The sequence below is a fragment of the Harpia harpyja genome, chromosome 2, assembly GCF_026419915.1.
Source record: "Harpia harpyja isolate bHarHar1 chromosome 2, bHarHar1 primary haplotype, whole genome shotgun sequence".
NCBI classification, from domain to species: Eukaryota; Metazoa; Chordata; class Aves; order Accipitriformes; family Accipitridae; genus Harpia; species Harpia harpyja.
The window spans coordinates 19,198,929-19,224,394 of NC_068941.1; the positions used below are offsets into that span (position 1 = coordinate 19,198,929).

Consider the following 25,466-nt stretch of genomic DNA (forward strand, 5'->3'; position numbering starts at 1 on the left):
GCCGAGCGCTCGCTGGCTCCTCTGAAATCGGCAGAAAAGGACCTTTTTGGTTTTACTTTTCGAATATTTGAGAAGTGACCCAAGGACCAAAAAAAAAAAAAAGCAAAGCTGGAGACTTAAACGTGAGCTTCTCGGAGGCGCAGTTTGTGTGGCTGTGCAAAAGTTACGGCGAGGCGAAATCGTGCTCTACGCGCCCTTTCTCCAAGTGTATTTTTTCGCGGCTTTGTAAATTAAACAATTCCGAGCAACAGGGGATATTTAGAAACAGACGGAAACACCGTCGCAGGTCGAGGATCAACATGCTTCCCCTTTATCTAAGATCTGTAATCACCAGAACCCCCCCCAAACCTAAATTCCACACCAGCCCCTTTTTCCACGCTCGAGGAAATAGAGCTCCCCAGAGGCACACGGACTCGGGCACAGACAGCACAGGGTAAAAACGGTTTAGGGTGATTTTGCACCGCTCTTCTCTCCGTGGGACGCTCTTTTAGGGTCACAGGGGATTTTTTCCGTTCCAGCCCCAGGCGACGGGAAGAGCCGCGAGCAGTCGGGGGCGCCGGGGACAAGTATCGAGGGGGGCCGTTACCGCAGGCCTCGGGTGTGCAACACCGGCCAGTGGCCGGGCAGGAGGGACCGGTGGCCCGGCGGAACGAACACGCAGTTCTGATGTGCAGTGGGTACAGAGAGAACCCACGCGGGCCCAGAATCGTGCGAGGAGGGCCGGGCCGGGCCGAGGTGTGCCGCCCGCCACCGGCTCGCTGCGGCCGCACGGGGGAAGCGCCGGGGCAGGCCCGGCCGGGACTCGAGCGGCTCCGCTCCCCGGAGTCGTTCCCGGGCCACAGAGACAGAGGGAGGGGGAGAGAGAAAGAAAGGAAAAAAGCAGAAAGAAGGAAGGGAGGAAGGAGAAAGAAAGAAAGAAAAGAAAGAGAAAGAAAGAAATATAGAAAACAGAGGGAGCGGGGTATGTGAAGAGAGAGAGAAAGAGAAGAGGGGAGAAAAAAGAGACGAAAAGAGAGCAAAAAATGAGAGAGAAAAGAAAAAGGAAAAGGAAAAGGAAAAGAAAGCCTGAAAGGAAACGGGAAAGGAAATAAAAAAAAAGAAAAAGAAAAAAAAGGAAAGGGAAAAGAAAGTCTGAAAGGAAAGGGGAAAGGAAAAAGCAAAGTAAAAGGCAAAGCAATGGAAAAAGGAGAGGAAAAAGTGAAATGAAAAAGGAGAGGAAAAAAGAGATGAAAGGTCAGGGAAAAGAGAAAGGAAAAAGGAAAGGGGAAAGGAACAGAAAAAGGGAAAGGAAAAAGGAAAGGAAAAAGGAAAGGAAAAAGGAAAGGAAAAAGGAAAGGAAAAAGGAGATGAAAGGTCAGGAAAAAGAGAAAGGAAAAAGAAAAGGAAAAAGAAAAGGAAAAAGAAAAGGAAAAAGAAAAGGGACAGGAAAAAGGGACAGGAAAAGGGGAAAGGAAAAAGGGAAAGGAAAAAGGGAGAGGAAAAGGGGAGAGGAAAAGGGGAGAGGAAAAGGGAGAGGAAAAAGGAAAAGGGAGAGGAAAAAGGGAAAGGAAAAAGGAAAAGGGAGCGGGAAAGGGAGAGGGAAAAGGGAGAGGGAGAGGAAAGAGGGAAAGGAGAAGAGAGAAGAAGGGAAAATAGCAGAAAAGCAAAGGGGAGAAGAGGAGAGCAAGGCGAGACCCAAGTTGGCGGCAAGGCGGGCGCGGCGCGGGTGGGCAGGGCCGGCCGCCGCCCCGCCCCCGCCCGCCGCCGCCGCCACCGCCGCGCCCGCTGCCGGCCGTGCCCCCGCTAAAGGAGGCAGGGAGCGGGGCGGCGCGGCAGTGCGCCCCGAGCCTCGCCCGCGCCCGCAGCCCCGACAGCCGCGCCGGCAGCCAGCCAGCGGGAACAGCGCCGGGAGGGATGCGGGGCGCCGGGAGGGAGGCAGGGGCGGCGAGCGCGGCCCGCGCGCCGCTGTGAGTCCCCGGCTCCTCGCAGGCACAGAGAGAGGAGATTATATACGTGCGTACGCCCGGACCCTGCGCATATACACGTATATATACACCCGCCGAGGGCAGCGCCGCTTTTCTCCGCGGGAGCGGCCGCCGAGGCGCAGCCCTGATGCCCGGCGGGGCGGCGGGGCCGCCGCTCGGGCGTGCAGCTGCCCGCTAGAGGCGGCGGCCCCCGCGGGCTGGATGCGCGGCGCCGGTGCGGGCGGCACCCCCGGGCCGGCCGCCGGGGCCCCGCGACGCTAGGGGCCGGCCGGGCCCCCCGCCCCGGCCCGGCGGCGGCGGCGGCGGCGCGGGGATGCTGGCGCTGGGGCAGATGGACGGCGCGCCCCGGCAGGGCGCCTTCCTGCTGGGCAGCCCGCCGCTGGCCGCCCTGCACAGCATGGCCGAGATGAAGGCGCCGCTGTACCCCGCGTACCCCCTGCCCGCTGGGCCCGCCTCCTCCTCCTCCGCCTCCGCCTCGCCCGCCTCCGCCTCGCCCTCGCCGCCGCTCGGCTCCCCCGGCCTCAAGGCGCCCGCCGTCTCCGCCACCGCCGCGGGCGGGCTCTCGGCGCTGGGCTCGGCCCCGCCGCAGCTCTCGGCCGCCACCCCGCACGGCATCAACGACATCCTCAGCCGGCCCTCCATGCCCCTGCCGGGCGCCGCGCTCGCCTCCGCCTCGCCCTCCGCCTCCTCGGCGGCGCCCGCCGGGCTGCTGGCCGGGCTGCCCCGCTTCGGCAGCCTCAGCCCCCCGCCGCCGCCGCCGCCCGCCCTCTACTTCAGCCCCGGTGCCGCCGCCGCCGCCGCCGCCGTGGCCGCCGGGCGATACCCCAAGCCGCTGGCCGAGCTGCCCGGCCGGACGCCCATCTTCTGGCCGGGGGTGATGCAGAGCCCGCCCTGGAGGGACGCCCGCCTCGCCTGCGCCCCCCGTGAGTACCCAGCGTCGCGGGGCAGCGGGGGGAACGGGCCCGGGGAGCCGCGCCGGGAGTTCGCTCCCGGTGCTGGGGAGCCCCCGCGCCCCGGCATCCCCGCGAGACCCTCCCGGGCCTCCCCGGCCGTGGCCGAGGGGACTGGCTTTGCCTCACTTTCTTTTTGTTTCTTAAGTTTGCTTTGCTTTCTCCCTCCCCCCTCGGGCGGCGCGAAACCCTGTAAACTGTCGGTTATTGCCGGCGAAAAGAGAAGCCCTCTCGGGGGAAGGCAGCCGCGCTGCCGCCTGCTTCGCCGTCCCCGCTGGAGACTCCCGGGGCCGGGGCTGGTTTTAGGGGCGCGCACAAACTTTCCCCGAGCAGGACTTTCCGTTTCCGCCCGCTTGCACTGGCCGCAGCTTTTCTAGAAAACACTACCGTTTGCCCGCTCAGATTTTCGATCCTTAAAGGGAAAATAAACAGGGGGAGCCGGGAGGCCGGCGCCGCCGCGTTCCCCAGGCAGCAGTTTTGTTACAGACCCCCCCGCGGAGAGACACCCCCCCCCCCCGTCCCCCAGGGCCGCTTGGGAGCGAAGCACTTTCCCAAATCCGTAGATTAACGTGTCTGTCCCTGCCTTCCCTTTCTCTCCCCCGCCGCCAGATCAAGGCTCAATTTTGCTGGATAAGGACGGAAAGAGAAAACATACCAGACCCACTTTTTCTGGCCAGCAGATTTTCGCCCTGGAAAAGACTTTCGAGCAGACGAAATACCTGGCGGGCCCGGAGCGAGCCCGGCTGGCCTATTCGCTGGGGATGACGGAGAGCCAAGTCAAGGTGAGACGAGCAGCTCACGCACGGGGCGGTGCAGGGCTGGGGCAGGGCAAAGTGCCCCTCTCGGACCGGGGAAAAAAAGGGCCCCGCCGTGGAAACCGGGTCTGTCGTGGGCGGCCGGAGATGCTGCGGGCAGGGGCCTTCATTACCTTCAGTACTGGTGGGGCCGAGAAGGATATTTTAAAGCATATCTTATTTAAAAAAAAAAAACCAACCCAACCAAATAAACCCAAGCAAGACTGAGAAGCCCGGTGCGTTCAGCGTCTCTGGCCCGCCCCCCCCCCCAAAACCGCCTGGTTCTGCTCCGCGGCCCCGAGCCGTCGAGCAGGGACCGCGCACCCCGCTCGCACTGTCCCGCCCCAAACTCTCCGGTTTTGTTCCAGTCCGAGCTGCGGGCGAAGTGGAGGTGTGAGGAGTTGGGAGACCGGGCTGAGCCCTCCAAGGGCATGCGGGGAGGCATTTGCTCCGCGGGCGCGGGGACGTGAGGCGGGCTCGGCCGGGGGGGCCTCTCGGCAGTGCTCACGCTTTCAGACTGATCAGGAGACCCTCCTTTGTCACTGCAACTATGTCCCAATGGCTGCGAATAAATTATCGCAGCCTCGACAAAGAAAATAACCCCCTCCTCTGGCAGCACCCTGCCAGAGAATATAGACATCTGGGGGGGCAGGGGCGGCCAGGGAAGGATTCAGCCCGAAATGCGTGTTTGCCCCCTGCCCCGGGTAGGAGGAAAACACAGGGAGGGAGGGCCCCGGGCCCACCGCGGACCTCGGGGACGGGGGGCGCTGGGGACGGCTGCTCGCCGGCGCTGGGCAGGACCCGTGCCGGGACGGGTGGCTCGGGCTGCGGGGAGCGCGGTGCCGCGGGGCTTGGCTGCTTTTCGTTGACGGGGAAATCGTCTGAGGGCTGGCGAAGCGGGAATCGCCACTGCACGCTAGGGACGGGGAAGCGCAGGGCAGCGGGGCGGGGGCGGGCCGGCTGGGCCGCGCCGGGTGGCGGTGGCGGTGATGGTGACGGTGGCGGCGGGGACAGGTCTGGTTCCAGAACCGGCGGACCAAGTGGCGGAAGAAGCACGCGGCCGAGATGGCGACGGCGAAGAAGAAGCAGGACTCGGAGACGGAGCGGCTGAAGGGCGCCTCGGAGAACGAGGAGGAGGACGACGACTACAACAAGCCCCTGGACCCCAACTCGGACGACGAGAAGATCACGCAGCTGCTGAAGAAACACAAGCCGGGGGGCGGCGGGCTGCTGCTGCACCCCGCCGAGGGGGAGGCCTCCGCCTAGCGCGCTCCGCCCGCCGCCGCTTTCGGAGATGTACAGATCTATTTTTCTAGACTCTACGCGCCCGGGAGGAGGAGGAGGAGAGGCCGGAGGGGGAGCAGAGAGGACTGCGGCGGAGCGGGCCCCCAGCGGGCGCGCCCGTCCTCCGGCGCCGCGTGTTATTGTAGGGTCGCGGGCGGCGGGGAGCGGCGGGGGCCGCCCCGGCCCGGGTCCCGCTCCTGGCGGTGCGGCGGCCGCCTGTTGCCGGCTCTTTGTAAATAAACCGTGAGTCACCGCGACCATAGGCGTTCCTTACTGTGAATATTTAAAATGTAAAATACCTTCTTTTTTTGTACAGCGGGGGCCGGGGGCGCCGCCCCCCCGCCCGGTCCGCGCCGCCCCGCGCTCCCCGCCGCCGGGCGGTACCGGGGGGCACCCCCGGAGCCCCGAGACGGGCGGCAGCGGGGTTGCCGAGGAAAAAGCCGCCGTGGTTGCCACCGGCCCCTCCCTCGGGCCGAAACTGCAGCGGCCCCGCGTGCTATTTATTAGTATTTTTAAAACCCTTTCTGTTGCGGTCGTCGTGCAGAAGGAGGGGGGAGAGGGCGAAGGGACAGAGTTTGCTTTCACTCACACCGTTTCCGATCAACCGCGTGTTGAAAAAGTAGCTGGTGGGAATTGTCACAACCACTTTCAGTCAAAATATAAAATTCATTTAGTTGCTGTAATTGAATTTAAAGTGTGTTTTCTTTTGTATCATACGGAATACTATAGAATGTAAATTGTTTTCTTTTTTTTTAAGCTAATAACGATGATATATCGTGATATAGCATCTTAACATTTATTAATTTATATTAAAAATAATTCGGTTTGTAAAGAGAAGAAAAGCCCTTTGCAAGACCAGTTAAATGTAATGCACTTTCTGTTTAAAAAAACGATAAATCAATTAAACCAGTTTAAAGACGTCTGCTGCCTTCACTAAAGGGTACAGATAATCTGATCTCATCAGAGATTAAATAATGAAACCACGGTACAGGAGGAGAAAAAAAAAAAAGAAGAGATAATTTTCAGTATCTTTTGTTCAATCTCTATAGTAGGTTTTTTGTTTGCCTTTTTTTTTTTTTTAAACGATGGAAGTTGTTCACTTGTTGTGGGAGTTGAAGAAGGATACAAATAAAATAAGCGGCGGCTTCTTTGGGGACAGGGCTGGCGGCTCCTGCCCGCGCCGGTCCCTCCGTGAACGGGAAGGCAGAGTTTCTACCCGGCCCCCGGAGCGGTTCGCCTCAGCCTCAATTACGCTGTATTAACTTTTTAAGCGGCGAGCGATGCAAGATGTTATCGAGGGCAGAGTGTTACCATTATTATGGCAAAGAAACTGCTTTCCGAGAAGAAAACGGCGAATAAAATAAGAGCCCGGCTAAGGGTCTAGAGTAAATAGTTAGACCCAATACCGAAACAACTGGTTTAAATTAAAACTCGTTATCTAGACACGATCATTTCCATATCTAAACAGACCAGAAACAATCGCTTTTTTTCACGGTTGCAGCAGACCAAACAGAAGCGTCGACATGACAGAGAAAAGGGCCAGCTATTCTGGAGGAAAAAATAAATAAATTAGTATTCTTCCGTAAATTTGTGAACCATTTTCTCCCCGGGGCGGAGGGGGGGGGGGAGAAGAAAAAAAAAAAGCGGAGCAGGGTTTTATTCCGCTTTCGGCTTAGACAATGCCGGGGCCGGGAGGAGGGAGCGACCCCCGGCCCTCTGCGGCTGCCTCGGCGCGCCTGCCCAGGCTTTCCCGGGCCGGGATGCCGGGGGCTGCCCACCGCCCACCGACCCCCCCCCGCCACCCAGTCTTTCCCGACGCGTTGTAAAGGCAGGAAGGGAAAGGCCGGGCGGTCTCCGGAGCGCCGACTCGACCCTGCCGCCTCTCGCCGTTACGATTTCCCCGCGGCTTTTTCGGGGCCATGGGAAAGATATGAAAATACCGCGGGGCCCGTACCGCCGGGGCGGGGCCCGGCCGCCGCCCGGCTTGAGCCCGGCCGGGCCGCTGCGGCCGGGGGGCCGGGCCGGCCTGGGGCCGCCAGCTCGCCCGCAGCGCTTTCCGCCGGCGGCCGCTCCGCCGCCACCGCTGCCGGCGCCCGGCGCGGAGAGCACTCGCTCCCCCGGCGGGTACCAGCGCCCTCCCGGCTCCGGCGGGCAGAACCCGGCCCCGGCCCGCGCTCTCCCTCCCGTGTGTGCCCCCCGGGCTGCCGCGAGCACCGCCCGCCCCGGCGCACCCCGTCCCCGTTTCCAGTTGACTGAAGCACCGACTGAGGCTTTCCAGTTAATTTACTTCTGCACAGAGACCCAGCTGGCCACCGGTTGAAGTTGGCACCGTCAAAGTGGAATCGCAGGGAAAAAAAGCTCAGCACTTATCGCTTGGTTAAGCTGGTTTTGTCCGGGGCGCTGGAGAAAAGAGCGGGTTATTCACATGAGCTCACTGCCCCCCCTTTTCGGGGCAGGTTTTGGAAACCAAACCCGGCTCGGCGGAGAGGCGCAGCCTGCCTCTCCTCCAGGAGAGGACTTTTTAGGAGGCGATCCAATAACTTCACGTCGGGATCGCTGCCATGGACATCGCGGCGAACAATTAGGAGACAAAATGTCAGCGGGCTTCACGGGGCGTGAAGCTCCCCCCGTGCGTGGGGCCCGGCCAGATCAGCCGCAGTTTCAGTTCGATCCTTCAAACACGCAGGAGTTTGTTGCGTGACGGTATAAACTCAGGGATAACGACATTAAAAAAGTACTGCACAACCATATCTATAGAGACGGGCGGGCCAGCAGAGCCGCTCCCCGGCAGCCGCCCCGCCCCGGGCCCGGGCCGAAATCTCCGCGGGGAGTAAGCGGCCACGCACACGCGTGGGGAGCGGCGGGCGCCGGCTGCGCGGCCGCGTAGCCAGGCTGGGGGTCCTCGGCGAAGCAGTGAGAGACCACCGCGGGCTGGTCCCGACAACTCCCTTCACAAACAGCTTTTGGTTTTCCTTTCTTTCTGTAATCGAGCCCTTGGGTTTAAACCCCGCTCCCTTCCGCGTGCATGTGCGGGATTTCCCGGCTCAGGGGAAATAAAGGCGGCTGTTTCTGGGTCTACCCTGCCTCGGTCCCTGCCATGTGCCTTCTCTGGGACGCAGAAGACACCGTGGGAGAAACTCCTGGCTCTGCAATCCCAGGGTGCCGAAAGCATCCCTCCCTGCTTTTCCAACGCCGCTTCTTTGCGGAGCTACTTCGCAACGGGAACCCGCTGCGGTCCCTCTCCAGCCTCAACGAGCACTACCGCGGGAGGAGGAAACTTTTTTTGCCTGCAGAAACGCACCAGGCGCAGGTCCCCGCTCCGCGCCCTGCAACAGCCGTCGGCATCGGGGAGCTTTGGGGAAGGATGGAGGGTGGGAGGGAGAGAGGGAACGCACGGAAAGGGAAAAAGGGGCCGGGGGCCAGACCCGCCGCCCGTACCCCGCTCCCGGCCGGCAGCCCGCCGGAGACATGCATATAGATGCGGGACATATGGACGCGGGCAGGATCCGCACCGCCGTGCCACAGGGCCCCGAGCCCGGCAGCCCAGGCTTCGCCCCGGGGGACGCGGGTTACAAGGGGAAGCCCGCGGCCGGCCGGCGGGCAGGAGCGGCTGCGGGGGAGGAAGGAACGGCTTTCCCCACGCGGGATAACGAAGTGATCCCTCCCCTCCGGGGCATGTGCGTGGGGGTTGGGGTGGGGTCCCAGTCCGTACGCCACCGTCACCCGGCCTCCGACAGGCCCTACACCAGCGCTGTGACAACCCCGAGGCCTTCGGACTCTTTGATCCCGGCAGCAACTCCCACCCAGAGCCCCCAGCATAGGCAGCAGGCGAGGCAATGCCTGTACCCTGGCCAGAGGGATGCCCAGACCGACAGCCACGTCGGGACAGCCCGACCATTTCAGCGAGTGCTGACCTCTCCCACCCTTTCCCTCACGCGTGTTCGCCTTTTATGAGCTCCTGAAATCCCGTTATCGTTCATCACTTCTCAGTGATATTAATTTGTAACGCTTCCCACATCAAGCACACGCCGTTTTCGCCCCCGCTCTCCCGCTGTTTGCCTCCGTGATGTCGTTTCGCGCAAGACTTTCGTTATATCCATGCCAGCCGCTCCAGGGCTTTGCTTTCGGCACCCCCTCCCTCGGGACACGAGTTGCCCCGCACCCCAGAGACCCCAGGGTTTAAAATGCGGGTGGTGGGCTTTCACACACACCCCCACCCCCCCGCCCCGAGGTCCCTTCCCCTATCGAGGCCGCTGGGAGAGAGAGACAGGCGCCTGCAGAGTGATCCCGCGTTCAGAGCCGGCGTCGCTGCACGCTAATTAAAAAGTAGGATTAACTGCTCCCTCCTAATTGCAGCTCCGCATTTACCTTCTGCACCGATAGGTATTTTCCAGCTACATGTTTCTGGCAGTGTTTACCAGCTGTCTCGAACAGCGGTTACAAGTCTCCGGGAGGGACGCAAACATCTGCCGGGGAGCGGGAGGCGGGCGGCGGCGCTGCCGCAGGGACTGGCGGGCGCTGCGCACCGCACCCGCCGGGCGCCCGGCAGCAAGCGTGATTTCTAAGAACGAAGTCCTTTATACCACAAGGACAGGGGCAGGCAGCACCGCACCGCTCCGCATCCCCCGGGGGTTTAACCCCTGCCCGGCGGCCCGGGGCTGCGGGAGGCGCCGGGCGGAGGCAGTGCCGCCGGGCCGATCGGTGCCCGCCCTGCCCTCCGGAGCCGGCGGGCTGCGGGGAGAGCCTGGCGCTGGCCCTCCGGCAACAACCCGCTGCCGCACACCCAAGTGCATCCCTGTAATAACGTCCTCGATCATTTATTAAAAGTCGTGTCAAGCGAGCCCATATAATTCATCTTTATGCAAATACATCAATGTCAAGCCATTAGTGTATTGCTCGGGTTTTTTATTAAAGTGCATTCTTTTTAATTCAGCTCAGTAAAATACGAGCCCTATTGCTCAAGAATTATAGCAACTATTAGAGTAACATATGGGCAACATGCACTCAGAAAATAAAAATCAACAGATAAAGTGGCAGGGTCACAACGGGGAGCAAACACTTAACAAAATGGCAGCGGGGTAATAGATTTTCCTCCCGTGCCCCCAGCGCTGGGGTGTCAGGAGGAGCCCGCCGGCGCGATCGCGGGGCGGCCCTGCCCGCAGCCCGGAGCCCGGAGCCCGCAGCCCGGAGCAGTCTCCGCCCGGCCCCGGCCCCGGCCCCTTCTCCGCGGGGTCTGCGGGAGCGCAGCGCTGCCCCACCGACACGCACCTCCGCGCCGCACCCCCCGCATCCCCCCCCCCCCCCCGCAACGCTATCCCGGATTTAATGAGAGAGTTGCCCACATCCTCATCACCCCAGCATGGTAATTGAGCAGATCTATTAACTTGTTACACTAGATTTGTTTAAAGAGACTATTACACAGTCATTTAATCAATTTGTTACACTGGAGGTCCTGACTTATGAGACACTTGCCGTATGATTCCTTAATGACTGAATTAATTTGTTTTAATAAAACCAACATTGTGTACAAGCACATTTCGAGAAATGTAATTTTGGAGACGGAACAGTCCAATGCTTCATCTGATTAGGTCTTTTCTATGGTTTATCAAAGTCGTGAGTTGCCGTCATAAACTGCGTGTATGGGGTATTTTTCTTTTTTATAGCGTCATTAATTTAATATGGATCATTAGTTCTTTATACACATGCATGTTCTGACAAATGTACCCAATGAATAATGCACCTAATGTGTTTGGGCTCAAATGCATCACGCCATAAACAGAAACTGCCGCAAAATAAATAATAATAAATAGTAATAACAACAATTAATATCGTAGCCGCCCTGTTCTCTCCCACCCCGCTGCGCTCAAGGCCGATTTTCCAGCGGAGGAGCCGGGGCGCTCCCCCACCGCGGCGGCATCACCAGACCGGGCTCGCTACGGCGGGAGCGCAAACGGATTTACGGTGAATTAAGGTTATCCCGAGAGCAGATGTAGGACAAGAAAATCGGTTTTGCTCCTGATGGAAACTGACGTGTGCGGAATAAATGTAAATAAACACGAGGGTCCCCAAGAAAAGGAACTTGATGGTATCGATTATGTAAAATAATCGCCACATTACAAATGTTAATGTACTATGTTAATGTACTACAAATAGCCGGCGTTTAAGGTCCGACTTTGCGCAGAAGAAGGAAGGAGCAGCCTCGAAAAACGCTTGGGGAACCGGGGGCGACAACAGCAACGCAGACAACGTTAACGACAATAATGTCGCTGGTGACGAGGATAACAACGTCCCGCCGCCACGGCCGCACGCCCCGTGCCCGGAGGCGGCGGGGCACCCACGGGCGAGCTCGCCGAGGCGGCGCCCAGCCACAGCCGCGGCTCCCTGGGGGTTTGTGAAGGAGGGCAGCGCGGAGAGCTGAGCCTCCGCCGTGCGAGGGGCCGGGAGAGCGGCAGAGCAGCCCTGCTGCTGCGGGCTGCGCATCCCGGAGTGCCACACGCAGGGCAGCGGCCAGGCGTGCAGACGTTAAGAGCAAAAACGACTTCTGTACAGAACATGCCGGCGCCTTAATATCAATCAGAGGAGGCGTCTGAACAGATTGCTTTCATCTAAATTCTTACACGTTGCCTTTGAAATTCTTTGCTCTGATAGTGTATTTTTTAAAGTAATTTCCATCAGTGACCTTGAGATCCAGGAATTCAGCGGGGCATCTACTTCTTTTTACACACAAGCATGTATTTCCCTGACCCCAGTGGAATGTCAAGCTCAGCCCAAAACATGGCACTGCTGCTACAACGGGCATCTCCTGCCCCGGGGTGAGCAGCCGTGAGAGCAGCGACCAGCCTCATGCCTTCCTCTGGAAACGGTAACGCCAGGTACAGAGCCCACCAAGCAGCATTGTTTTGCACACTGTTATACTTTGCACATAGCAGAACTTAAAATGAAAACCCCGAGAGGCTTACTGCTGAGAAAGTATAACGAGATGGTGAAAACACATCTTCGGAGCGGTGTTTCCTCCTCCTCACATGATTTCTCACAGATCGACAGCCCTTTATCTTCAAAGCTACACCTTCTACCCCCTTAAAAAACGTAGGCAGCACATCCACCAGTGATGTATGCAGCAGGTGTATTTAAGTAAATGGATTCGACCTTTTGCCCATTTTAACAGATGCTGCTCCTGACCACCCCAAAAAGCTTGTTTAAAGTTAACAACATTAAGCATTGGAGGTCACAAGGCCAATTCAAGGTCATTTTAATTCTGGCTAAAGGTTAATTAGATCACTGCATTAAAGCAAGAATAGACTATACTCAACTTTACTCTAATGAGGACAGACAGTTTTTTTTATATACCTCTTAACTGCTGCCTTTATGATAAGGATATAGGGTATATATCAGGGGAGAAATCTTGCTGTCAGTTCCACAAATCAAGTTACAGGAGCTCCTCTGGCTTTACACTGGTAAGGCATAAATGCAGTGCTTGGTCCATTTTAATTCTTTTTTCCTTTGTGAGGTGGGGCATCTGGGTCTCCCATTACTCTTTTCCCTGTTCGTCGTGTCCCCCCCCCCCCCGGGAGCCTGGAGTTCTTCTGCTCTGCTTTGAGGAACACTGGCCTCGATGTCCAAATGTGCACGGTGGAGGCATGATCATCGGAGCCACCAGAACTCGTGGACGGCGAGGCACTTGCCTGGGAATGATATTCAGATGCCAACTCACAGAGGCAACAAGCCTCGTTTGAAAAATATCACAATATTGTACTTATGAACGCTGAACCAAATGGAAAAGTAGTTTCTGATCTGGCAAGTGTTACTGAGCTTTCATAATACTTTGCACTCTGCACCACAGCAAATCCAAATTTATGGAAGAGTTTATTTACAAAAAAAATCTGGATAGATGAGACCATGGAAATAAGAGACTCTGGTTCAAGCCTGATTATCCCTTCTGAGGAAAAGCAAGGACCTCTACCTGTTTCTCGTTCCTCCCAAGCAAACCCCCTGCTGCTGGGCTGCTCTGGTGTGGACTTCTCTCTGGATGGAGCTGTTCAGCTTTGAGTCAGGAACTACATCAGAGCTGAGCACAGAGGCCATACGTCCCTTCTTTTTAGGTAAATACCCTCACTGCTGGGCCTCTAGCTAAACATGACTCTTAGCCCTCATGTCTTCCCAAACTGGATGTGTAATTCCAATCTCCTTCAGAGAAACTTTCTAGGGGAGAACTTAATCCAAATTATGGATTCTAGAGGAAAGTTGTGGCTTGACAGATATTTTTGCAGCAAGAATCTGTTTTGTAATGAAAATTCCTAATCAGTTCAGCATTTAAAATCATGCCATAACATCAGGCTAGAAATAAGGGTTCATATTAATTATTAGAATATAGGTATTAGATGAATCACTGACACGCAGGGATAATGGTCTGACTTACAATCCCAGTAGTATCAGTCCACCAGAACAATTGCCCAAGACTGCCAGGCTTGAACATGCTCTAAATGTCCCACTCTGACTTGCTGTGGGAGCATGACTGGAGTTACCGGGAAAGGCGAGCCATCCCAGGGCTGAGAGATACAGAGACACAGCAAGGTGTCGGTGCACCAGGAAAGTCACTGGAGGGAAAGAAGCGAAGAAGAGGGAGCTGGAGGGCTTACGTGCCAGACGGAACAATGGAAAATGTGAATTGCCGGTTCGCAGCACCCGGCCACTAACACTATTTTCAGCTTAACAGCAGGGACTGTGAACAGCACAATAATACCTAGTGAGGTACCCACAAGAGGAACAGCCTGAAAACAGCCCCTTCTTCACATACTTCTAGGTACCAAAGACATTTACCGAAATCAGGATCAGGTTGTTGGCTATTTATGATTAGTGAAAGGGCAACATTTATTGGATAATTTATTTATAATGAATAATTCAACCAGTTTTATATGGAAGAGTTTCATTTACTTGGGCTGTTTACTTGGGAGTCAGCGAGACTGCACCACCATGCATTTTTCAGCCAGCCTTCACTTCCTAAATTTGGTTGTTCTGCTACTGAAGTTACAATACAATCACCAAGTTCAAAGCTATTTATCTCTTTTTTTTTTTTTTTTTGTCTCGATACAGTGGTTTCAGACACTCATGGCTTCCAGACCACAGCATAAAATATCAATAGGAGAGAGAATTGCCCTTGTAGCATTTTTGGGGTTTGCCCTGTAGTTTTAAATGTATTGCTTTATTAAAGCAGTGTTATTCTCAGCACAGGCTGCTGGCCTCCTGCTACCACTGCATGCTACATCACTTGTTTCCTTGGGCTCTCCTCCCACAACCACCCATTGGATCTCACCCTGAGACTGCCTGCACAGCCTGCAACTGTCTGTGTGCAGACCCTTTGCAGAGCAGGGTTAGCTCCTGACTGGGCCAGCCACCTTCTTCCCCAATACTTCCATCAGGGCTAATTCAAACAAGCACTTGCCCCACTTTCTACTTTCCCTATAGTGCACCGATTCAGCACAAGCCACAGATTGCACCTTCATTGGACTTTCCCTCCCCAGTCGCCTTAGCTTATCAAGAAGCTCACTTCAGTATTTATTTTTTTTAGTGATATGATGTTCCTAGGCAATGGCCCTCTGGAAGAGGAGCTCTATGGACTATCTTCTTGCTCATGTCCTGAAGAGGTACTTATAGAAGACTGTTGCTTCGTTTCTCTCTTGATTTTAAGCATTTTTTTCACAGTACAAGGTTTTCCAAAATCTCACGAACTCCCATACTAAAAAAAAAAAAAAAATTGATAAAATTAATACTTGTAATGGATGATTGTGCAATAAATAAATGAGTAAGCTGAGCAGTCATGAACCTGATTCTCTGCTAGGAGAAATTACCCTTGCTCTGTCAGGGCACCCACTGAGGACCTTGGCAAGTGTCTTCTCCCTGGGGCTGACAAGCTCCTGACCAGAAAGTCCTACAATATCTTTATAATTCTGGCAGAACTGTGTCTTCCATTGGAAGAAAAAATGCCCAGGTCTTTTTTATATATATATATATATATATATATAAAAAAATATATATATAAAAAATAGACATGTATGTAAAATATACTTTTACCTATCTAGGCATATCCCTGTTTGCATCTTTATTTGAATAGCTGTTAATCGCTGACATTCCCCAAGGAGGCCACCAGAAAGAATGTCGGGGCCCTGCTCATAATCCAGCTGAATACCTGACTATTTAAGGTACTCTGGAGCTGCATGAATCAGAAAGAAAACAGCTCCCCCTACCCATTTTATTAGAAGGCAATAAAATCTGGTGGTGTCTCATTAAATTTAATGAGCCTTCATAAAATAACCATTACACTGTGGAGGTAATGAAAAGAATAACTATGATGGTTAGTAAATAAACCAGCAAGGGTGATACTATTAGATGTCCCAGATACCTACCAGGTACCAAACAGGTAAATGACTCTCAGAATGAATCATGCTACCTTACACCCCTTTGCACCCATTGGTATCTTCTTCTATATCAGTTTTGTGGAATTTCTTTCCTCTCTTCCCATATGACATAAGCAACTTTGATGCAGTGCCATTTGTTTTTATAGCGCTAGGCTGTACATGTAAACCCTGAACAAATCAGCACATAGATAACCTTAAAACCTACATGCAAACTCCCATGAGTGGCCACAGGTTCGGTTCCTCCCCATTTCTGAAGTTTCTTCTAAACTAGCCACCACTTCTGAAAATGTCACTGCAGAAGTTTCTGGGACAAAATCCTCATTTGGTATAAATCGGCGCCATCCCATTCTGCACATTCTCTAATCGCAGCGACAGCTGCAGGCACTAAGGTTTAAAAAGGTGGCCCAAAGTCCAAGCCTTTCTTACCTGGCTCATGCATGTTGCTGAAATAAAAGAGTTAAGCTAATTACGGGATCAACTCCACTGAGAGTTTATGACTGCCCATAAAAAAGCAAGAAGAGGGGCTGAGTAGAGGCTAGCATAAAACTCCAGAAGGTTGCTGTGGGAAATGCGACTTTTGCATTTCCCATGTCACCAGAAATGGCACAAGGAAAGGTTTCATGGGAGCAAACGAGGAGAATCTGATCTGCAGGCTCATTTTTATACCTGTGCTTCCTTCTGAGACTCTTGCTCCTACTGAGGTCAACTGTAAGATTATTACTACTTCAGTTACTAAACAGACATTACGTGTGGGTGCGATGTGTCAGAGCTATATTACAATATCTGCAGTGTTTATTTCTGGATTTAATTGTGGAACCCAAATACAAATACTGAAGCCTAATCTTTGTCTACATTTTTTTTTTTACATGAATGCATCATACGGGATCCAAAAGAGGCTGAGTAATAACAGGGCAGAAGTTGTACTCTTCCATGTAGACCATTTATCGAGAGATGACTGTTTTCCTGAAACTTAGAGCTTTCACGTCCTGGAAGGACTTAAAACATGTGTGTGTGCTTCTCTTCTGGGACATGCCATGTACAAAACTGGACTGTGAGATTATTAATTTTTGTTTGTTTCTATATCTTGTTTCCTGAAACAAGCACAGTGGCCAACTTCCCAGATCTCTCCCCATCCAGAGATCTTATACTGCCCTATGCAAACCAGGGGCAGAAGTCTAACCTAAAAATTTCTTGTGGATGCAATGTTCAAACGACTCCACTGGATCTTATTCCCCACTACTGCCTGGCTGCTTCTTTCCTGCCCCAGCTGAAGGGGATACAAACTTTCCCTTGGTCGCTGTTTTGCTGCTCCCTTATTCAAGAGAAAGACAAGCAGAGCTGGACCGTCCCCTGGTCCTGCTCTCTCTGCACTGTTGCGTGTGTGCTTCTCGCTTGCTCTAGGATAGGACTCAAGACAGGAGTACAGCACCATGCACCCCTGGGCACAGACTTCTCCACTGTGGGAGGAAACCTTTGTACCAATGTAGCGGCATGGAAAGTGGTCTTAATGGTGAGCCCTTTGGCTAACCCAGAAGCCATTTCTTATCAATTCACAGTCATTATTGTTATTTTACGGTAGAGGCAGTGCAATTTTTGTTGAATTATAAATATTGCAGATCTATTTCCTGCCCCCCCCGCCCAGCAGTTCCCAAAGACATGTAAACCCATAGTGTGATTGCTCCCTAATCTAGTTGAGGTGATGAAATGGTGCCAAAACTCTCATTGCAATTTCATTAGCATATTCATGAGTCGCACTTTTGCAGTGTTGCAGAAACAACACAAATTGGTTTGTGAATTGTGAACTCCCCCTTCTTTGCCGCCGTTGTCGTCTTTTTCTTCAGAATCACAAATTGCGGATTAGCAAGGCAAGTGTGCTTGGGTGACTTTGGGACCTGACCACTGAAGTTTGTTAATGTACCTCTCTGGTTTTCATTGTAGTTTTCCCTCTTGCCTGGCATTTGTGTACATGCACTCTGTTAATGGAGGAGTGAGAAGCAGGACAGCTGCAGGGTTGCTAGCTCTGCCATCCTGGCCAACCCGCTTCACTATCACAGCTCTGTTTTCTCAGTGATAACCATGTTACTTGCAAAAAGGATTAAATGCAATGGGCATAGGCAGTTCCAATTTTCAGATGAAAGGTACTAAAGACCACAAATTCTTCTTATCCAGTTTAAAAGCAAATGCATCCTGTGTAAGAGTGCAGCAGGATCGGCAGAACCCTCCCAATGACAAGGTTTCCCTCCCCTCCCCTGCCAGCTACTACAAATCTCCAAAGCTGCTGTCAAAAATGGTGTCAGCCTACTGGGAGAAATCCCCCCCCTTCAAGGTTGAAAGGCAGGCTGGTACAGGCTGGTTGCAAAGATGGCAGCTGTTGTGGAAAAGGCATCAGCCTTTACAGGGCCATTGCTGGGCTCCTTGGAGGGATTACTCGGCACAGCTGCCATGTAGCCTCAGTGGGTATAGATGGCTGTACTGACCCCTCGTTCACTATATGGGTGGTAGGATGCCACGCGAGGGATGTGATCTGAAATGAAAGTTACCTGAAGCAATGGGAAACGTTATTCCACTTCGCTCTAGGATTGTATAAAACAGTAATGAAAAAAACACATTGTAAGAGCACACAGAGAGGTTGCGTCAGATGAGGACGATTATGTCATCTTGTATGCAATGTGACGTTAATGGCACACAGGGTTCTGACTGGAACGAGAGCTTGAGAACCACGCAGGGCACCGGGTGTTGCACACCCCTCTGCCCCCCACACGGTGCACATGTGACTGGCCCATCCCAAGAGCCTGGCACCAGCTGGGGCTACCAGTGCTCGGCAGCTGGGACATGCTCCTGAAAGGTCTTCTCTGACCCGCCAGCAAGGTGTCTGACACGGGGGATACCTGCAGGTCACAGCTCATGGGATGGTTTGCCTCCAAAAACTACAACAGAGCTTGAGGTACAGGTCTCCCTGTGGCTTGCTTGACAGTAGGTTTGGATGCTGTAAGCTAAACAGTGTGGATTAGTGGGGGTAACATGTTTTCAGATGAGACACCAGCCCCTGCCTCGTGCTGAGTCGCTCCAGCAGTACAGTCATTAAAGCACGTTGGAATACGGTACCCACTCCCTGAACACATGTGCCTGCAGCTGAATTTCACAACAGGCCAGCAGCTTTTAAATATGTTCCACTCTAACTAAACATCCAAAGAGACCTATTCATTAACTTAGCAGAGGCTGTAATTACATCTCTTACAGGGAAATCACTCTTGTATCCATGAGACGTTATTCTGGTACTGTGTTTGGAAAGCCCAAGGAGCTCCCAAGCTCCAGGGTGGGTGCCGGTGAGAAGGGGAGGTGGGAACGCTGTTTCAGGGGGCTTCTCACAGCTAACGGTCCTCTGCTGTGCAACCCAAACCTGTTGCGAACACTGGATGTGAAATACATTTGAAATGGCAGACTTTCACATGGAGCTTGATTTAATTTTTCTGTGGAAAGATTACTTTAGACTTGCATTGTTCAGATGAAATAATGAAATGTTACTGATTTAATTAGAGCTCAGTTTTTGAGTCTGTGCTTTCTATATTGTTGAAATTGCATTTAGCATGGGACAAAACTATCAATAGATAAAGCAATTTAAAAGACACAGCTATAGAATATATTCTCTTCCCCTTTTCCTTTGCCAGTTTCAATTCATTGCTCAATTTAAGTATGGAAATAAAGTTTGTCAAAGATTTCCTGACACATGAATTCCACAAAAAAAAAAAAAAAAGGCAGAGAAAGAAAGACAAAAAAAAGATCAGGGCATCTCCTGCTTGTACTCCTAACCCATTTATAGTACAATATACAGATAATCCAATCTACTGCTGAAAACAAGGTTTGTGCAGTTATGCTCCGCTACTTCACAATGCTTCACTTAAAACTCGATAGTTTTCTCATATTTTCTTTCTCCTTGAACTGACAAAGTGGATTGGGCAGGTCCTAGCTGATGGAAATAACTGTTGACTCTTGAGCATTAGCTCTCCAAGGTTTTACATGGGGGCTGTGAATTAAATTTAGGGAAAACAAGGGATCAGCTTGTGAGATCGCCACATGCCCCTGAGGGCAGGGCAGGGCAGGGCAGCAAGTCCCATTGCTGGGCCCCAGAGCAGGACAGGAACGGGTCAGGGATCTGACAGCCAGGGTCTGCTTGCTCCAGGCAACACTCTCACCAAAGAGCCAAACGAACACAACCAGAATCGTGAGTCCTGGTTTTTGCTCATTCAGGAAAAAAGCACGAAATACAGTATTTGCCATTCAATTAACAGATAGTTCTTTCATTACTAGTGCAGATGGGAAATAACTACAGCACACTAGCAACCTAGGAATGGATGCTCAGCTCTTTGGTAAGACAGCTGGCAGCAGGGCCAGTGATTTCGACACGCAAGCCCTACCAGACAACGAAGGCAATTCTCTCAATTTTCTAGCACATATTCAGGCACAAAGTGGTTACATCCCGATTTGATGCAAATGGGGTGAAAACTGAAATAATCCCACTAACTTCACTAGTGTCATGTGAATAGTAAAGTGAGTCCAAATGAGGGAAAAAACCTCAAGCTGTAAAATTCTTGAAAAATTACACCCTTGATTCAGGGGCATAATATGGTCATATAGCACATCATCTATAACATCACCGCTGGCAAAGTCAGCTTGTTTTGACAATAATTTATCTTGATACTGATATTTGTGCAAGAATGATGGCACCAGTTGTGTTTCACTGCCGGAGCCACAGGGTTTTTCTGTCGGCACCTACAGGGACTAAGGGGAGCTTTCCCTAGAGTAAGGTTTTTTCATGGTCTTGTTTGCAGTAAAGAAGCCTTTCCAAGCGAGTTGTCATCCACCCTTAAATTACTTCCCTGTGTAGAGTGTCTGTGTCTGTGCTGTATAGTAGGATACTGCTCATTTCTCATATTGATTTACACAAGGCAGGGTAGTGAACATACAATTAATAGTTGACTTCATTGGAAGCCAGCTGTTAGCCCCATAATTTACAATGGGAACAGTCTAAGAATAAGAAGAATTATACTTGTAGAAACTGTATTTCTGGGTTTTAAAGGTCAAATCCAGCTTCTGCTAAGATTCTTCGAGATCCTAATGGTCTGAAAATGATGCTATGTGCTGATGCATACAGCCACGAGTTTCATGTCTTACTGCAAGAATGACTTATGGGACACAGGATCCTTAGCATAGTAACAGGTATTTTCCCCAGGCCAGATCAGAAATGGTACTGTGAAATCTGTGCATCTGTCTCCAGCTTTGCTCCTGAAATAGGTCTGAATTCCTGTGGCACCAATCCAACAAAGTTTTCTTTCAGAAAAACACTGATGCCTATGTCTAAATCCTACTGGAGTTCAGCATCTGCTTAGCTGCTTCTGCTTTCCTGCAAGGAGGGCATTCAGGGGCATACCAGAGGAATGGTAACGGCAAACTTGGCAGTGCTGATCTCTAGCCAACTTGAGTTTCAAACACATGACTTTCTGCGAGAACAAACTTGTGGAGACTTAAATAAGCGCCCTTCTGTTCAGAGACAATGAGTGACTGCAAACAAGCAAAGCTGCTTCTTTTAACTTTTACATTTACCGGATCTGAGGAGCTAAGGGAAATATTGTTAAGAACACCCAGGTCTTGATGTAAACCACAGCCTCCCCAACTCTTCATCACAGCTGAAAACCCTCTGCCCAGCTTCAGACTCCAGGCCAGGGTGTGAGGGTCCGGGATGCAGCATCGTTCCCTGCACTGCCATTTCCATAGGAAGGAACTGGACACGTGGGCTAGAAAGGTGCTCACGGGCAGTCCAGTTTGTCCCCAGCACAGAGGCTTTGTTGCCCAGCGCTGCTCAGGTGCCCCCTGTAAAAGCAGCATAGTGACTTTTCAGCGACCTGCCAGTTAGAGTTATCTATCCTTGGGTATAACTGAAATTTCACCCAGATGTGATATAGGTACTGCACTTTTGTGAAGAAACGTAAGTACTCATTACTGCATTTCATTATTCTTACATGTATTTTCCCATATATGCAAAGAAGTAATGAAATGTATCTTATATACAGCAGAAGCTATATGTGTGTGCTTACACACATGTGCTTTTGTATGCTAACAAAGACATTTACATTCACATATGCATATCTACATACATATATGCACAAGAAACAAAGGGAGAAAATTTCAGGAAATTATTAGCAAGCGCAGTAGAAATAGTTGGTTGAACACAGAATAGTGCCATGTGCAATGTCGCCATGCTGATCCCAAACCAAGACACAAGATCAGACTCAGATTCCAAAGTACTTTGCAAATATCAGCTATTAACTGTAAAAATACCTACTGCAATAGGTAACCGGTATTATATTATGGTTTAGATAGATGCAGGTAGATGAAATGAGATTAAATGCAATGCTTTCAAAGGTGTGCATGTGAAGGTATGTTCTTCAAACCCTCTCTTCAAGCCCTGCTTACAGGAGGCTGCAAGGCGGAGGAGGCCTTGCTGGAAATACCGGGTATACCTCTGCTCTCTGCACAACGTAAACAAATACTTATTTCCCAACCATTAAACCAAGCTGTGTTGAGCAGCTCATTTCTGAGCTACTACACTAAAACAATGCATACTTTGTATTGCTTCTGTTTAAATATTGTTTGTATGTGCTGAAATAAATCCATGCAACACAGCTTAGCTTCACAACTGACAGATTAATTTATTGACAGAGCCTTCCTCAATATATCAGGTCAAATATTAAACAGCATTTAATTTGCTGATGACATTGAAGCTAAAACATTATTTCCACGTGTCGTCATATCAGGAATTCATCCTAGAGGGTCATGCGTTAATACTTTGTGTATGTTTTGAACATGCTTTCCACAGCCTCTGTAAATATAAGTGTTAGGAAGTTAAATGCTCTGCACTGCAAATAAACTGGCCTCCGTTCCCAGGTCTGATAACTTAAAGGGTGCCATTCCCTTCACACGTTCTTTCACATTCACACATTCTTTTTCCTTGTGTCACGTACACCGCAGGGAATACTGAAAAGAAGATAAGAGAAGAATGTACCTTTTGCAGGACCAAAGGCCAATACCCTACACCTAGGAAATGAAACATGGGAGAGTTTCAGGGGTTGGCAAAGAAAACCCAATGATCCCACGTTACCTAACATACCAACCTGTTCCTATGCAACTTTTCATTTCAGGATTTTTAACATGAAAGATATCCTCCCAAAGTACCTGTCACGCACAACAGTGAATTGAAGCCAGGCTTTGGTGTTCCCCAAAGCAGCTGGTTGTTTAAATTCCTTTGTGCAGCTATTGCTGGAGGTGGGTTGGGAAGAAGATGAAGTCCTGCCAAGGAAGACTGAGGAGCACCTGAAGATTTTTAGCCTTATGTGGTAGACTCAAAAGCACTGGAAATCTTGCAGGAGGCTGGGATCAGTGTCTGCTCTTCGTGGCTCGCTCCAGCTAGGTTTGAAACCAGGGGACATTGTCCAGCTTGTCTGGGGGCAGGCTGCCTCCAAGGGCAGCATTCGTTAGCAGTGTTGGGGGGATGTCTACTCCCTTGTGTCTGCGCTTACGATCAGCTGTTTTCAGCACTAAACTGACTGCAGCATTTTTTATCAGTTCAGACAGTTCTGGCCAGGTGCACAGGCACGTGATCAGAGAATTTGCTAATGTCCCTGGTTTGCACAGGAGAATTATGATCTCATTAGGGAAAATTCCAGCTTAACATTACTTATACAGCGTTCATGGCAGGCGGTGCCAAGATTCATGGCACCCAAACCTTTAGGGCCAGATTCAAATCGTAGACATCTACAGTTCCCTTGTCTTCAGTAAGACTTGCCCACAAGCCAGCTGGGACTCTGAACACGCAGCGCTGCTGAGCTTGGTGGTGACTAACGCAGGGCTGGGAGGGTAACCTGGCCTCAAAATTTATGCACCAGAAAATACAGAACTAGTAACAGTGGTGCTTGTTTTGTACTTGCCTGTTGTTTTGGTTTTGTTTTTACAAACACAGATCATTCTTCACACAGCACTCAACCCAAACCACCCAACTCCTTTGCCATGGGGCACCACACCGTTATCAGGCAGTGCTAAGTTTTTGCAGCAGCCTGAACCGCGTCAGTGACCCACAGCAGAGGAAAATGCTTTGCGAGAATGACTTCTCTCCAATACGGTTACTACTTCCACAGCAGACTGAGAAATCCCTCCATTGCCCTTAGCCTTCAGTACAGCTTAGACAGGAGTTTAAAAACTGAAGCAGAACGAACCCTGCAAAACCCCTTTGGCTCTGGGGAAGGGCGACTGGGTGTTTACATGGGTGCTCTCTGCTGCTAACTACCAGCATCCTGCAAGGCTATGGGACAGCCAACGGAGCCAAGTGCAACAGTCAGAATAACAAACAGAGATTCCACATGATTAAAAGAAAAGTTTCTCAGAGTTAATATTAGGATGAGCAGCACACTGGGTCACAGGCTGATTTAACCCAGAAAGAATGGGGTAGGATTTTAAATAACTTTTCCAGTGCCTAACTACAGCTGAATGCCCCAGCTATTCAGGGGAAAATATGTATGTTCTTGCCATTTATGTCATTATTTTTGCATGTTTAACAGTGTTGCTCATTAAAGAGTTTAAACCTTGAGGCAATGGGGAGACCCAGTCTCTCCATTGACTTTGGTGGACTTTGTATCAGCCCAGTTTAATGACAAAAGGTGCTGCTTGCTCACTAGCCCCACGCTTACAGTGTCAGCCTCCGGGAAAGAGCACCATTATAGGATTACCTGTTAGGCTGCAGGGTCTGGTTGGAGAATGGGGAGGGATGCGGCTGGATCCTTACCCTTCTGATTTGACCGACAGCCCTAAAAAATTTGGCCTTAGTTCTGCTTGCCAGATAGTAAGAACATGAGAAGAAATTATCTTTTATTGCAATGAAAAGTTTCTGTCCAGAAGAGGAAGCTGGACAGAAAACCAACCAGGTCTAGAAAGACCCTTTTCAATCCTTCTGTTGCCCTCTTCAGAGATGCTTGATTTGGGCCACAGGGAAGAGACAGCAGAGGTGCTGCATCAACAGATTTCTTGCTGTGTCCAATGGATGCTGAATCAACTTATGTTTGTGGGTTTACCTCAGAGAGGCTTCCCTTCAAGCAAGAAAATGAGAGATGCTGTGGTTTTGTCTCTCCAAGCCAGCTGAAAGACTGCAGGGGTTTTATAACCACAATGATTATTTTATAATCATTAATAATCATTATAATAATGATTATTTTATAATCATTAACAGCGAGAATGGGGGGATGAGCAAAGGAAAGGAAGTTCCTTGTAAATGAGATTAATAACATGAACTCAAAACAAGCATTCCCGCACTCCAGTTCAAAGCCTGTGGCTCGTTCTTTGGATGTATTCATCCAGCTAATGTAAAGCAGACTTTTGTTTAGAAAAGTATGAGCCAAAAGCCAAAGTTTTGGTGCTTATGTTGTTATCCTTTATTTGGGGATTAGGTCTTTTTTCTGGCACTGGAATCGTGCTACTTGCTCTTTCACTGATTGTTTTAGGTTCTTTACTGATCTTACTCCAGATCCTATTTCAGGGCTTTTGCATGACTTAAACAAGGGATGTAAGACTGCTTTCTCTCAGAAGTCCAACCTACGGTAGGATGCATGGCTCTGTTGGACAAGTCCTGTGATGGTTAAACTGCCATTTTTCTGTAGAGAAGCAATGACAATTCACAGTAGCACAAGGCTCATCGCTGAAAGTCTCCCAGGTGCACAACGTTAGGGTATAAGATAAAATTGCTCCAGTCACCCCCTTACCTATACTGAGGAGAGGTGGAACTCTGCTCCACTAGTGGTTATTTGATTCCAGTGGATAAATTTTACCAGCCTGCAAGAAATTTTAATTTCTGTGACCATGACTCAGACAGTTGCACGATCACCTCCTAGCACTCCTTGATTTTGGCAGCATTGCAAGGATCATACTTTCAACAGACAAACAGTTCTTAAATAGTTTTGCCAACCGTACTAGGCACAAACAGTATATGCTTCTGTATTGGGCTTGCTAGTCCTCATGGAA

The 25,466-nt window shown here is 51.2% G+C and overlaps 1 protein-coding gene across 2 annotated transcripts; it reads left to right on the forward strand.

Annotated features, from left to right (window-relative positions):
* The first annotated feature begins 1,798 nt into the window (after positions 1 to 1,798).
* Positions 1,799 to 5,912, forward strand: NKX6-1 (NK6 homeobox 1). Of its 2 annotated transcripts, none has more exons than XM_052810636.1 (3): positions 1,799 to 2,887; positions 3,524 to 3,696; positions 4,723 to 5,912. In XM_052810636.1, exons 1-3 carry the CDS (start codon positions 2,278 to 2,280, stop codon positions 4,972 to 4,974), a joined length of 1,035 nt encoding a protein of 344 aa, XP_052666596.1. In that variant the 5' UTR covers positions 1,799 to 2,277; the 3' UTR covers positions 4,975 to 5,912. The 2 variants fall into 2 exon arrangements, with proteins under 2 accessions (XP_052666596.1, XP_052666601.1); XM_052810641.1 differs by having other exon boundaries at positions 3,595 to 3,696.
* The last annotated feature ends 19,554 nt before the right edge of the window (positions 5,913 to 25,466 follow it).